This window comes from Chanodichthys erythropterus, chromosome 10 (assembly GCF_024489055.1).
Source record: "Chanodichthys erythropterus isolate Z2021 chromosome 10, ASM2448905v1, whole genome shotgun sequence".
Taxonomy (NCBI): Eukaryota; Metazoa; Chordata; class Actinopteri; order Cypriniformes; family Xenocyprididae; genus Chanodichthys; species Chanodichthys erythropterus.
This window is the reverse complement of record NC_090230.1, coordinates 27,867,252-27,882,007: the sequence shown is the minus strand read 5'-3', so window position 1 is coordinate 27,882,007 and position 14,756 is coordinate 27,867,252. Positions and strand designations below refer to the sequence as shown.

The window sequence follows — 14,756 nt, the reverse complement described above, 5'->3', positions numbered from 1 at the left end:
TGTTTAAGCAAGCAGACAGTTCTTGTTTCCAGTTTTTCGCCTCTGACAGCAAAACAGGAAACAGGTCTTGCAAATTGCATTTTCTGAAAAGGGACCCTAGCCCTTTAGTAAGATATAGAAAGATAAAATAGAGAGATAGAATAGTACATTCACACACATAAGTCTACACTACTCTGATTGGTCAGACCGCCCAGTCTGTTGTGAAACACATATATTATTATACCAAAGCAAAAGCTATAAAAAAAAATGACTCCCAATGTTTCAAATTTACTGATTATATGATTAAATTGAATAAAGAAATGAAAAATTATTGTATGAATGAATGAATGAATAACAAAAACAAAGAAAATTTAAGCTGCAAGCAGCATTGATAGGGCCCTCGCACCTGGGATCTCTGCCTTAGGAAAACAGTGAACAGTGGGAGACGTGCATATAAGTGGGTAAATATAGGAGGAAAATAGCAGTCATTTCAAAGTGCCACACTTCCTGTTGCCAGTAGGTGGAGCTTTGCCTATAATTGAATATTGCCATGAAGATGTGTTTAGGGCCAGGACTATTATCATACATGTAAAGTTTGGGGCAGATCAGATCAGACATTGTATGTTTCGCCATAAAAGAGTAAGTTTTTGGAACTGTCAGGCCGCCACGGACACACCCTTCAGAATAAAAAACTCAAAATAAAAGCATCAATTTGACAACTGTGCCACATTAGGATAAATGGGAAAGCTAACAATTGTGTTATAAAGAGGATACTTGCTCTAGGGATCATTTATTTTAAGTATCTGTATCTACAAAATGTGTGTGCATGTGTGTGTAAACATTAAGTATTATTCTTTAACCCTTTAATTTCTGTATGTGTGTGTGTGTGTGTCAAGAGTGTTCTCCATCATGAATTGGAGTCAGCTCCATATTTTGGGTCAGCTTAGCGCCCTGTTATCCGTTTAAAAAAACGCCAGAACGCCGATGATTCTTGTTTTTATTTTGGTTCATATAGTTGTTTAAGTTTCTCCCTGAACTCCTGATCATGCTGATCTTTTCTCTTTATGAAATAATTCAGTTCTTCTCTTTGTTTTCTGGCTTCATCTTGGTGTTTCTTCTTCATCTCCTTTATTTCCTCTTCATGTTTCTTTTTCATTTCATCACACTCTTTTTCTTCTCTTTCTATTCTTTCTCTCTCCTCTCTTTCTCTTCTCTTGATCTCTTCTTCTTGATCTTGTTTCAGGTCTTCCATCATTTTCTCCCATCTCTTTCTCTTCTCCTCTCGTCTCTCTTCATCCTCTTGTTTTCTTCTCTTCCACTCCTCTTTCCTCTCTTGCTTCAGCTGCGTATAACGTCTTTCCATTTCATTTCTCTCTTCTTCATATTCTCTCTCTTTTTCTTCTCTCTCTTTTATCTGTTTCTGTTTCTCCTCCTCTATCATCTGTTCTTCTTCTTCTCTGTTGGTTTCAAATCTCTCTCTCATTTTCTCCAGTTCATCCTGTTTTTCTCTCAGTTGTTCCCCATGTTTCTCTTTTATCTCTCTTTCCTCTTCCTCTCGTTCTCTCATCTGTCTGTTCTTCTCATCCTCCCATTCTCTCTGTTGTCGTTTGATTCCCTCTTGAACCTCTTTGTCATTTTCAGCCTCTTTTATTTTTCTCTTCCATTCTTCTCTCTTTTTCTCTTCTTGTTTCTTCCTCATTTGTTCCTCTGAATCTCTCTTTTTTATTTCCCGTTCCTGTTTTTTTCTTAACTCTGCCAGGATGCGCTCCTGCTCATTTTTCATCTTTTCTTGATCTTGTTTATATTCTTTTTCTCTCTTTCTATCTTCATCTTCTCTTTCTTTTTGCAGTTCTTGATATTGTAATTTCTGATTTTCAAACTCTCTCTTCATCTCATCTATTCTTTGATCATGTTCAGCTCTTCGCTGTTTTTCCTCTTCTGATCGTTTCTGTTTCTCCTTATCCTCTCGTTTTTCCTGCTCTGATTTTTCTTTCTCCTCAAACTCTCTCCAGAGTGTTTCCTCTTTTTCTCTGAACTTGTTGATCAGCCTCTCTCTTTCCTCATCCTTCTTTCGTTTCTTCTCCTCCAATATCTTTCTCATGCGTTTGTCTTCCATGTCATATCTGGCTTTTAATTCTTCAACATGAGCCTGATTTTTTATTTCATTCTCTTCTAGCTTTTTCTTTCTCGTTTCAATGGCCATCGCTACCTCAAACATCTCATTTTTGAAGTATGGTCCCTCATTAGATTCCTTCAGCTCTTCTATCATGTTGAACAGTTCTTTCAGATCTTGTGTTCCCGTGTTGTTAAAAGCCAGGCATCTGTCTCCACAGTCACTGATCAGTTTCTTGAGTTCATCATTGTTACTATTCTTTACATATTGTTTTATTGTTTGTCCTTTCAGAGCATCTGCTCTAGTGAAGAGAACAATAGTGAAGTCTGCTGCTTTTGGGCCAAATATCTTCTTTATCATGTCTAAACTGTATTTGTCCTCTTTGGTGATTGTTCTCAAACTCAACACAATGATGAACACATGAGGTCCAGGTGCAGACAGTGAAACACATTCAACTATATCTCGCTGCACTTGTTCATATTTCAGTGAGCTATTAAAGAGTCCTGGAGTATCAATAACAGCTACTGATTTACCATGAACTTGAGTATCATCAACAGCCACTGATTTAACTTCACCAACTCCCTTCTTACAAGTAGTGGTCACCAAAGGTTTACTGGCTTCACTATGAAACTCTTTTTTTCCAAGGATAGTGTTTCCCGTGGCACTCTTTCCACTTCCTGGCCTCCCAAACAGCAAGATTCTCAAATATTCTGGATCTGATGGTGGAACTTCATCATCTGAAAAAGATAATAACAGAGTTTAGAGATTAACAACAATTAATTACATCTGGGACCCTGTGCAACAAGTGTTAAAGTGATTGTTCACCTAAAAATTATCCCATGATTTACTCACCCTCAGGCCATCCTCTGTGTATATGACTATCTTCTTTCAGAATAAACACAACCAGAGATATATTTAAAGGGGTCATATCATGAAAATCGGACTTGTCCCATGTTTAAGTGCTATAATCATGTCTCTGGTGCATTTACCAACCCAGAAAATATAAAAAAGGACAACCTAGTAATTTTGTTTTAGTTAAGCCTTTCTCATTATATACACCTAGGATGACATGAAGGTGAGTAAATCATGCCCTGTAAAAAAAACAAATCATAAAAATTTGGTCAATGACTGTCAGCTACTGTTATTTTACAGGTATTCCATGAATTGTTACAATAAAACACCTTCATTGCTAAACATAATCTTAAAAAAAAGGTCAAATGTCTTTCAGCAACAGCTGCCAAACAAAGTCTGTAAAATAAATTTAAAATATCATAATTTAAATAAAGTGCAAAACACAGAAATAACAGTGTTGCTTTACGGATAGATCTTGAACGAACAAAACACACTTACTGTAAAATGTGAATCGCTTGTATTTAACCAAAAAGAGCACACATGAATGAACATAACTATATGTCACTGCATCAGCAGCTACACAGTTACTGCTCTGAAATAAAGCAACATGCAGCATTACACCAATGTTTTCTGGCTCATCCTGGACTGAAGCACAGGCTCTACTCTTCAGCACAATGGTGACCCACAAAACACACGATACAGAAACCATTTAAATCCCAACAGAACATTAAACACTAACAGATCTCTCAAGATCTCAGCATCTTTTACTTATTACAATCCAAACTTTATTCCATACTAAAGTTCTTGTTGATAATTAACAGAGATTTAGATGTTGATATTTTATTAAAAATAATAAAGTTTGAAGTCACCTTTTTGGTGGTCAGTGCTTGCTTTAGTTAAGCTCTTTACCCTTGACTCTTTTAACAATTTCTCTGGCTGCTTTAACTGTGTTTCATAAATGGCCCATTCAATGTTCAGTAGTTTCTCCTGTCTCATGGTGTTTCTCATGTATGTTTTCAGTCGATGCAAGCGAAATATTTTTTTTTTCTCATACAATGCGATGTTCATTGGCACAGTCAAGAATAACTTAATGAAGTTTCCAACATTTACTAGAATGTGGCGTGCAGCTGAATTTTTATGACTGCACGGACGATGCGAGTGACTTCAGAGCTTGAAAAGCCCACTCAGGCCTGTGTCTTTCCACGCTCTTATGACCAAAGGAGTATACTTTGCATGGCTTGCGCAAGAAGGAGCAGAATGCAAATATTGAATTATACACGGGCCTTAACTGCTCCTTATTGTAGCGCAGCTCACATCGGGAACTCAATGACTACAATAATTATGGGGGGGCATCTGCCCCCCTTGCCCCCCCAGTATCCCCCGTGTGTATAAGGACTGTCAAAAGTATTGTGTTAATAACGCAATAACGCAAATTTATTTTAACAGCACTAATTTTAATCAAAGGTGCCATAGAATGCTTTTTCACAAGATGTAATATAAGTCTAAGGTGTCCCCTGAATGTGTCTGTGAAGTTTCAGCTCAAAATACCCCATAGATTTTTTTAAATTAATTTTTTTAACTGCCTATTTTGGGGCATCATTAACTATACACTGATTCAGCATGCTTCCCCTTTAAATCATTGCGCTCCCCTCCCCCGAGCTGTCGACTATAATACAGTGCATAAACAAAGTTCACACAGCTAATATAACCCTCAAATGGATCTTTACAAGATGTTCATCATGCATGCTGCATGCATGCGCCGGATCATGTGAGTATAGTATTTATTTGGATGTATTTCATTCTGAATGAGTTTGATGGTGCTCCGTGGCTAACAGCTAATGCTACACTGTTGGAGAGATTGCCATTTTTCGCTATTGTTCTTGCTTGCTTACCTAGTCTGATGATTCAGCTGTTCACAGATCCAGACGTTAATACTGGCTGCCCTTGTCTAATGCCGTCAACATGGGCTGGCATATGCAAATATTGGGGGCGTACATATTAATGATCCTGACTGTTATGTAACAGTCGGTGTTATGTTGAGATTCGCCTGTTTTTTTTTTTTTTTGAGGTCTTTTAAACAAATGAGATTTATATAAAGAGGAAACAATGGTGTTTGAGACTCACTGTATGTCATTTCCATGTACTGAACTCTTGTTATTCAACTATGCCAAGATAAATTCAATTTTCAATTCTAGGGCACCTTTAATGCGCAATTAACACAGCACAAATTTTCTGTTTGACCCGTGGCCTAGCCCGTAGTTGGAGAAATAGAGATGCAGCCATAGTTCATGTCGCATCAAAAACATGCGGAAAGCCCAGCCATGCAACAACTGCACTGTTAGACCTTGCCAGGCTTTTCTTTTTTTTTCTTTTTTTTTTTTTACAGTAAAACAGTAATTTACTGTTGATTGTACAGTTATTTACTGCAATCTACAGTATGCTACTGTAAAGATACCACACACTAAATTAAAACATTATACCTCATTTCATTAGCAGAAACCAACTGCCTCAAACTGTCTGACTGCCATTTAAATTTACAAACTAATATTTGTAACCCCTTATAATTAGGGTGGTGTTCTCCACTAGAGGGCTCATCTGTGATGAGCAAAATAATTGAGAAAGGAGCTATTTTACAAATGAGAGAGAGCGGAGATAAAAGACTGTTGATTCAGAGTGCAAATATTTTAAAAGAGAGTGATACAGAGTGTGAAGTGTGGTGGATTTGGTCCGACATACTCTGTGTTTGATTAAGTTGACTTGTGTATCGAACTGATCATCTGTTGATTGCTCATGCCTGGCAGAACAAGAGTCAGTAAAAGAATCACACGGCTCAAAAGCACTCGTGTTGATTATCAAAAACATACAGTTTACAGTCGCATTTAACTATCACTGCTCTCCATTCAGACAAGAATATTATTGATGTGAACTGTCTTCGTGGAATGGTGGATCTCTGTCAAGGAGAGAGGACTTTTACTGAATATTCCATACAATTCTGAACTCTGGTGGCAGAGTGCAATTGGAACACGGAGGCACAGAGGGAGATCTTTCTGCATGGGCTGGCCGACCGTATCCAGAATGAGATCTACGCGCTGGATTTACCTACAACATTAGACGATTTGATTGATCTAGCGATCCGGGTGGACATGCGGCTGCAGCGTCAAGATCAACGTTCTCAAAGCAGTCAGATTTCTGTTGTGGAGAGGGAGTGTTCCAGTGCGGCTTTTGATACGGTCAGCCCCTCGTTCGATCCTGAGCCCATGCAGGTGGGCAGAGCTCTGTTATCCTGGGAGGAGTAAAGGGACTTTGTCTCTATTGTGGTGCTGCAGGACATTTCGCCATTAAGTGTCCAGTAAAAGAAAAGGCCCGTCAGTAGGTGTGAGGTTACTGGCAGGTGGCATTACCTTCAAGAAATCCTCTCTTGCTGCAACTCTCCTCCCAGTAAGACTGCAGTGGGCTGGTGGGAGTCATTGGTGTGAAGCCCTTGTGGATTCTGGAGCAGAGGGCAACTTTATGGACGTTAACTTGGCTTACAAGCTCAACATACCTGTGGATCCACTTACTCATCCGATCACTGCCTTTTGTTATGAGAGAGAAAGTCGAAGCTGAACTTGATCAACTGCTTAAAGATAATATAATTGAGCCTGTGAAATTCTCTGAGTGGGCTGCACCTGTGGTGCCTGTGTTAAAACCAGATGGAGCCGTGAGACTGCGTGGAGATTACAGGGTAACTATAAACAGAGAATCGTCCCTGGAGCAATATCCCATTCCTTGAATGGAGGATAAGTTTGCCGTCTTAGCTGGAGGAGAAAAATACAGTAAATTAGATATGAGTCCCGCATATCAACAGATTCTGTTAGATGAGACCTTGAAACAATATATGACCGTGAATACCCCTAAAGGACTGTTCACCTACACCCGATTACTTTTTGGGGTTAGTTTGAGTCCAGCAATCTTCCAGAGGACTATGGAAGGGGTCCTGAAAGGCATTTCAAAGGTGACTGTCTATCTGGATGATATCTTGCTGACAGGACGAGATGATGAGGACCACTTGAGGAGCATAGAGGGTGGCTTGAGATTGAAAAGGGGAAAGTGTAAGTTCTTTGAAAAGGAAGTAATTTTTCTGGGACATAAAGTGGATGCCACTGGTATTCATCCTGTTCCGAAAAAGTCCAAGCAGTACAAGAGGCACCAACACCAACATCAGTAACAGAGCAGAAAGCATATCTAGGACTGTTGAATTTTTATAACAGGTTCCTGTTCTCTCTAGAGTGTGTGAGTATGTGCTTAAAGGTTGGCCTGATCACAGTATTTCAAATGAATTTACATCATATAAACAGAGACAGCAAGAGCTCAGTGTTCAAGACAGGTGTGTGCTGTGGGGAGCCCGTATTGTCATTCCAAAGCAAGGACGTTCGGGATTGCTGGAACAGCTACATCAATATCATCCAGGTATGTCAAGGATGAAAGGCCTGGTTAGAAGTTACCTATGCTGGCCAAATTGAGATGCTGACATTGAGGCCAGAGTAAAAGATTGTACTGTGTGTCAAGAACAGAGAAAAGCCCCTGTGTTTGCACCACTACATCCGTGGGAGTGGCCACAACAGCCCTTCACAGCCCTATGGACTATGCTGGTCCATTCCTTGGGAAAATGTGGATTGATGCCTATCCGGTAAATTCAGCAACAACAACTACTCTTGAGTGCCTCAGAAACAGTACACATGGCATTCCTGAAATGATGGTGTCTGATAGTGCATAGTGTTTTGTGAGTGAAGCGAGCAAAGAATTTATGTCTAGGAATGGAATAATGCATGTCACCTCTGCACCATATCATCCCTCATCAAATGGTCTTGCTGAACGGGCAGTACAAACTTCTAAGGAACTCATGAATAAAAGTGCTGGGAATACTATTGAAACCAAGGTGCACAGAGTTTTGTTTAGTTATTGTATTACACCTCAGTCTACAATAGGACTGTCACCTGCAGAAATGATGATGGGAAGGAAATTGCGGTGCACCTTAGACAAGATCCATCCTGACTTCACTAGCAAAATTGAAGCTAAACAACAAGTTCAAAAGGAGCACCATGACCAACATGTGAGGTCCTGCTATTCTTTAGCATAGGAGACATTTTGTACACCCCAAACTTTGGATATGGACCAAAATGGGTCCAGGGAGTCATTCAGGACATCACAGGACCTGTATCATATAAAGTAGCATTAGGAAGTGCCCAAGTAGTACGACATCATGTTGATCAATAATTTAGGCGACACCAAAAAGAGATGACTAGAGATTTTCAAAGTGCCTTGGGTGCTAACCCTGAGGATATTGATGTAGTGTCAGTGGATGCTGATATGAAAGTACCAGAAGCTTTCAGTACTTCAACAAACCTTGAATTAATTTCCACTGGAGATAGAAGGGAGCCTGGAAGTTTGCAAACTGAATGTCAAAGAAATCAATTGCCAGATTACTCCAGTGTTCAAATATTGTGTGAAATGACTCAAATTGCGGAAAGGAGAAAGGACTCTGAGAGTGCGCTTTCTGGATGTCTCCGACGTTCAGTCAGAGATAGGAAACCACCAGCATATCTAAGACTTTGTGACATAAACAGTGTATCCTAAAGACATCTGAAAAGAAAAAAAGTTATCCTAAAGACTCCCACTTAAGTTAGACTACCTCTAACTTAAGTGGGAGGGAATGTTGTATGTTAAAGGTAGTATTGTGCTTGTCCAGTAGGGGGTGGTGATGCATTGTGTGGTGGGCTGTAGCACTATGCACTTTTAATTCACCATGGGGCAGATATTGTTTTCTGAGACTCCCATTCGGCATCAAGACAGCAAGTGAGGTGTACCAGTAGAAGAACTGCGAAACTTTTGGTGACATAAAAGGAGTACGCATCATCACCGATGACATGATCATCGCTGCCTCAACAGAGCAGGAGCATGATGATATCCTTGATAAGGTCATGGAAAGAGCAAAAGCGGCCAACGTGAGATTTAATGGTGATAAGATTCAGTTCAAGGTCAGCACTGTGACATACATGGGACACATAATCACACCAGACGGCCTCCGACCTTACGATGCGAAAGTGAAGGCGATCACAGACATGCCACCCCCAGAGGATAAACCAGGCCTGCAATTTCTACTTAACATGACTAAGTACTTAGCTCAGTACATTCTATGATCACAAAAAACCACTAACAATACAGGCAGACTTGGCTTGGGAGCCTGTCTCCTGCAAGAGGGACACCCTGTGTGTTATGCATCACAAGCACTCACTGATACTGAGCAAAGATATGCTTTCATTGAAAAAGAGTTACTCTCCATACTCTTTGCAGCAAGGAAGCTCCCTCAGTATATATACGGCAAGCCAGTGACAGTGCAATCAGATCATAAACTCCATGATGAGAACATCATGCAGAAACAGCTGTGCAAGGCCCCAGCCCGTTTGCAGTGAATGCTCTTACAACTACAAAAGTATGACTTGAACATTGCATATACACCGGGCAAGAACATGTATATTGCTGATATGCTATCCCGTGCAACTGTAAATAGGGAGGCTGATGAAGGTGAAGACCTCTATGATGAGAAAGTTGTGCATGGTTTGGAGACCACAGCTGCACTGAGACCACTGACTCTTCAACAGTTGAAAGAGGCCACTGCTTCAGACAAGGTGTTGCAAGATCTGTGTAAGAAGGTTGAAACTGGCTGGCCACTGAAAAGATACAGCATGAACAGCTACTGGCCTACAGCTACAGAGCTTCAAAAAATCATCTTACACATAGCTCACCAAGGTATCCAGAGAACAAAGGCCAAAGCGAGAAAATACCTCTATAGGCCTGGAATGCCGCAAGACATAGAGATGATGGTGGAGAAATGTGCACCAACTCCAGCCATGACATCAGAAAGAGCCACTCATCACACATGATGTTCCAGAACTACCATGGATGAAGGTTGGAGAGGATATCTACGAGCTGAGAGGTCAGTCTTATCAATTGCTAGTGGACTATTTGACAAAATACCCAGAGGTACTGAACGTACCTGACAAATGAGCCCAACATCTCATTGTAACATTGATTCAATGCCATTACCATTGATTTTAAGATCTTGTGATCAGTTACTTTTATCTGTCCCTTGTTCTAATTGCAAATCAAAAGGTGATCAAGTTTTCTCTGTAGTGGCCCAAAGCTCCGGAACACTCTACCTTTGTGTATCAGGGCCTTTCCATCACTTGATGTTTTTAAAACCAGTTTAACCCCTTAAAACCGGATGGAGCGTCGGCGCTCCCATTTGCGTGTCTCTCTTTAAAAGCCAATAAAAATTTAATCCATATAGGTAGCACAAAAATTCTTTTTGCATACAAATCCAGAGACTTTAAGCTTTCATATCAAGCCTCCAACATGCTTCTGTTGCGTTGTTTTCACCCTCTAATGAGTCTGAGAAATATGTGTTTACAACAAATATAGCACAGCCGCTAACTGAACACAAGTATGTATATTTCACGTGCTCATAACTTCATGAAAAATGCACATATCATAAAAAATGGCACATCAATATTTAAAGCAGATTCTCAAGATTAAAATGAACCAAAAATCAATACAATATATTGCGTTGATCACAAGATATTACTCACGAAATGATTTAACATACTTGGCTAAAAACATGTCTCTCATCTCTCCGGGATGCAGTGTGTATCCAATGTTCCCGGACCCATCCATGTTCGTTTTTCAACGTGGAATAGCACGAAATAGATATCATTTTAAAGCTTAGAATCTCATTTTTTTAATGCATCTAACCATTTTGAAAAACTCCTAACGAGTGCTGAGAAGCACCTCTAAACCGGAGTTTACCGCCCATTGGCGCCACCTGGCTGCAGAAATCATGAACAACAATTTTTCAAACTATTCTTTATGCTATCACCACGAAATTTGAACCAGATGCAGCTCACATATAGGAGAGCATCACCAAAAAAGAATTTTTTAGCGATCTTATTGCGTTCCTGAGTTATTCCATGTCAAATAAAAAAAAGAAAAATTATTTTTTTAAAAATTATATGTATTTTTTGTCTTTTATCAGCTGTTTCTCAGCAAGAAAATGTCCTAATGTAATTTATATTTTCTTAAAATTTAAAATGTTTTCTATCAAATGATACCTACCTTTTGACTCTCCTTGCTAGAGTTTTGGAGTTATGAGTCTTTACTTTTGTGTGTGTCGTTTAGAAAAAAAAACTCTAAAAAAGCCTTCAGGTCTTAAAGGGTTAAAGGCTTATTTTTACTCTTTAGCATTCAAGTAATGCTGTGCATGTGAATACAATTTGACTTGACTTGATAGAACTGAATAAAGAATAATACACTGATCACCACTTAAAAAGAATCACAAGCTGAAGTGTAAAATACATGAATACTGTTTATTTTTTATAGACAGACAGATTGAGAGTGACTCTTGAAGGACCAGCACCACATCCTCTTGTACCACTGCTTGAAGAATTCATCTTCCAGAATCTGGCAGTGAGTTAGTTTTGGGGGTTCATAACTTACAGATTCTGGATGTATTCATGTATTTTACACTTCAACTTGTAATTCTTATTAAGTGTGGGTCATTTTTTAGGATTCTTTACCTAACCTAAGTCTCTAAGATCTGGACAACTTGCAATTCTGGAGACTCCAGGTAGGTTGCAATAAAGTTACTAATAATGAAAGATCAAAAGGACAACAATGCAGATTTATTTTCACAGGCTTCATTGCTTATATTTATAATATTTATAATTCTGACCTTGAATAGGTATGTCTGTATAATGTGTTTCTTCTTTTTCTCTGTGTCTTTCTTGTTGTTTCTGTGTCTCCCATTCCTCTCGATCTCTCTTCAACTCCTCTTGTATCTTTCTCTCTTGATCCTCTATGTCTTTAATGTCTCTTTTATATTGTTCTTCTCTTTCTATATATTCCTCTTCTCTTCTCTTTCTCTCTTTATCATGATTCTGTCTGTCTTTCTCCATCTTTATCTTCACTCTCTTCATCTCTTCCTCATGTTTGAACTGAAGATCTTCTTTCTCTCTCTGTCTTCTTTCTCTCTCTCTTTTAAGTTTCACATAATATTCATCCCATGTTTCCTTGTCAATTTTTCTCCTTCTCTCATCTTCTTCTTCTCTTCTTTTTTTTTCTTTATCATGATTCTGTCTTTCTTCCTCCATCTTCATCTTCATTCTCTCTTTCTCTTGATTATATTCATCCCTCATTTCCTGTTCTTTCTTTCTCCTTCTCTCATCCTCTTCATCTCTTCTTTGTCTTTCTTCTCGTTTCTGTTTCTCCCATTCCTCTTGTTCTCTCTTCATCTCCTCTCGCATCTTTCTCTCTTCTTCCTCTCTTTCTTTAATGTCTCTTCTATATTGTTCTTCACTCTTTCTGAACTCCTCTTCTCTTGTCTTTCTCTCTTTGTAATGATTCTGTCTTTCTTCCTCCATCGTCATCTTCATCTTTTTTTCCTCTTCTTTATGGTTTTTCATAATTTCTTCTTTTTCTCTGTTCAGTTGTTCCACTTTCTCAGTCAGAATCATCTTTTGTTGTTCTTGTATTTCTCTTTCCATCTCTCTGAACATCTTACATGAGTAGTAACTGTCTCCGTTTTCTTTCACCATGTCATCTATCTTCTTCAGTAGATCAGACACCTGTGTTCTGTCTTCTAGAGTCTGATTATTATTGAACACATGGTATCTGTTTCCACACGCTTCAATCAGGTTTCTTATCACAGATCCAGGATTTCCCAGCCACTTGTCAATAGTTTTGTTCTTCAGATCGTCTCCTCTGGTGAAGAGCACTATGGTGTACATTAAAGATTTCTCACCAAACGTCTCTTGGATGATCTTCACTGATTTTTCCTCCTCTTGAGTGAATCGTCCCACTGGTATCAGTAAGAGAAGCACATGTGGTCCAGGCAGAATCATGGAGATGCAGTTGCTGATTTCTCTCTGGATCTTCTCATTACTCAGTTCAGTATCAAACAGTCCTGGAGTGTCGATCACAGTAACGTGTCGGCCGTTGATTTCAGCTGATTCACTCTTACACTTTTTAGTAACTGATTCACAAGATGATTCTGCTGTAAATGCTTCTCTTCCTAAGATTGTGTTTCCTGTTGAACTCTTCCCAACTCCAGTTTTTCCCAGCAGCACAATCCTCAGATCATCTGCTTTTTCTCTGGAATCTAAAGAAAGTCACATAATCACATAAAAAATAAAAACAGTATATTGATTTTAAAGGGTTAATTCACCCAAAAATGAAAATTCTGTTATTAATTACTCACGGTCATGTCGTTCCAAAGCCATAAGACCTTTGTTCATTGTCGGAAAACAAATTAAGTTATTTTTGATGAAGTCCGAGAGCTTCTGATCTAACTATACACCACAACATTGTAACCAATTTTAATGTCTAGAAAGGTACTAAAAACATAGCTAAAACAGTCATGTGACTGCAGTGGTTCAACCTTAATGTTATGAAGTGACAAAAATATTTTTTGTGCGCAAAAACATAACAAAAATTCTGACGTCTCCTATGCTGCTGACGTAGTAAGTCGACTCAGTATTGGCCCGCTGTGGGTTGTGGCCAATTATGAGCCAGCATTCTGACATAGAACCTGGCAGCGATGCACTGCATCCACTACTGAGGAGATGATGAGTCAACTTCATCACTGCAGCCGAAAACACAAAAAACACAAGTTTATCAATTAATTATTCAAATGTTAAATCAGTCGTCTTGCTGTTATTCCCAGACACATTCATAATCCTTACTTCTGACGGTGCGCTGTGGCAAGGTTTATGTGTGTGCTTGAACGCTATGTAGGCATTAAAGGCTCATTATTATGATAATAAACATGCGATTAGTCAACTAACCGCTTAAAATGAATGACTACTAACTGACCAGAAAAGTCAAGTCAAGTCAAGTCAAATTTATTTATATAGCGCTTTTACAATTGGTAATTGTTTCAAAGCAGCTTTACATATTAGAAGCACATAAAAAAAAGGGAAGTGGTTAAAAATAAACTGTACAAACAAGCGTGGTAATATGTAACATATACAAGATGGTGCTACATTAAGCTAATGTCGGCTGACTCCCAGGGGTGGAAAAAACCCCCTAGGAGAAAAACCCAGCGTGCTAACACTGGGAAAAAAGTCCTAGGAGGGAAAAAACCCCTTGGAAGATATATATAATATATGTAAATGGATATGGAGATCAAAATCTAAATTATACATTTTATTATAGAGATTAAAAATAGATTATATATAAATATATGTAAGCGGATACGGGGATTAAAAATCTGAATTATAGATGCAGCCAGAACTGGGTCTGTAGGCCCATTGTCTCCTGGGCTACATTGTAGGCAGGTCCAGACACAGGTTCTCCATCTGATCTGGATACGGCCTGGATCCAGCACCCGGCAAACCTCAGGATAAGCAGAGAGACAGATATTAGCGTAGATGCCATTCTTATTCTGATGTACAGGTATATCTAGTGTTATAGGAAATGTTCTCAGTTCCGGCCGACCTAATTATTGCAGCGTAACAATCCTTTAACGGATTTGAAAAATGTTAATGTATTGATAATGTGTTATGTGTATGCAAAAGCAAAGAGATGTGTTTTTAGTCTAGATTTAAACTGACAGAGTGTGTCTGCTTCCCGAACAATGCTAGGAAGATTGTTCCAGAGTTTAGGTGCTAAATAGGAAAAGGATCTGCCGCCTTCAGTTGATTTTGATATTCTGGGTATTATCAACTGGCCTAAATTCTGAGATCGCAATAGACGTGAAGGACTATAATGCATTAAGAGC

General features: G+C 39.0%; 1 protein-coding gene across 1 annotated transcript; it reads right to left on the bottom strand.

Moving 5' to 3' along the window:
* Positions 1-976: 976 nt before the first annotated feature.
* On the bottom strand, positions 977-13,272 carry LOC137028246 (GTPase IMAP family member 8-like). Its single transcript, XM_067397013.1, has 3 exons — positions 13,236-13,272; positions 11,712-13,136; positions 977-2,829 (listed from the first exon to the last, which is right to left on the bottom strand). The coding sequence occupies exons 1-3, from the start codon at positions 13,270-13,272 to the stop codon at positions 977-979; spliced, it is 3,315 nt and encodes a 1,104-aa protein (XP_067253114.1).
* Positions 13,273-14,756: the final 1,484 nt, after the last annotated feature.

Bases quoted from the DNA above. Each gene is read 5' to 3' on its own strand.
- LOC137028246 (XM_067397013.1), bottom strand. From the start codon at position 13,272: ATGAACAAAGGTCTTATGGCTTTGGAACGACATGACC. The intron at 13,137-13,235 runs GTGAGTAATTAA...GACTTTCTTTAG, and splicing joins GGCTTTGGAACGACATGACC to ATTCCAGAGAAAAAGCAGAT. The intron at 2,830-11,711 runs GTCAGAATTATA...TATCTTTTTCAG, and splicing joins TACAGACATACCTATTCAAG to ATGATGAAGTTCCACCATCA.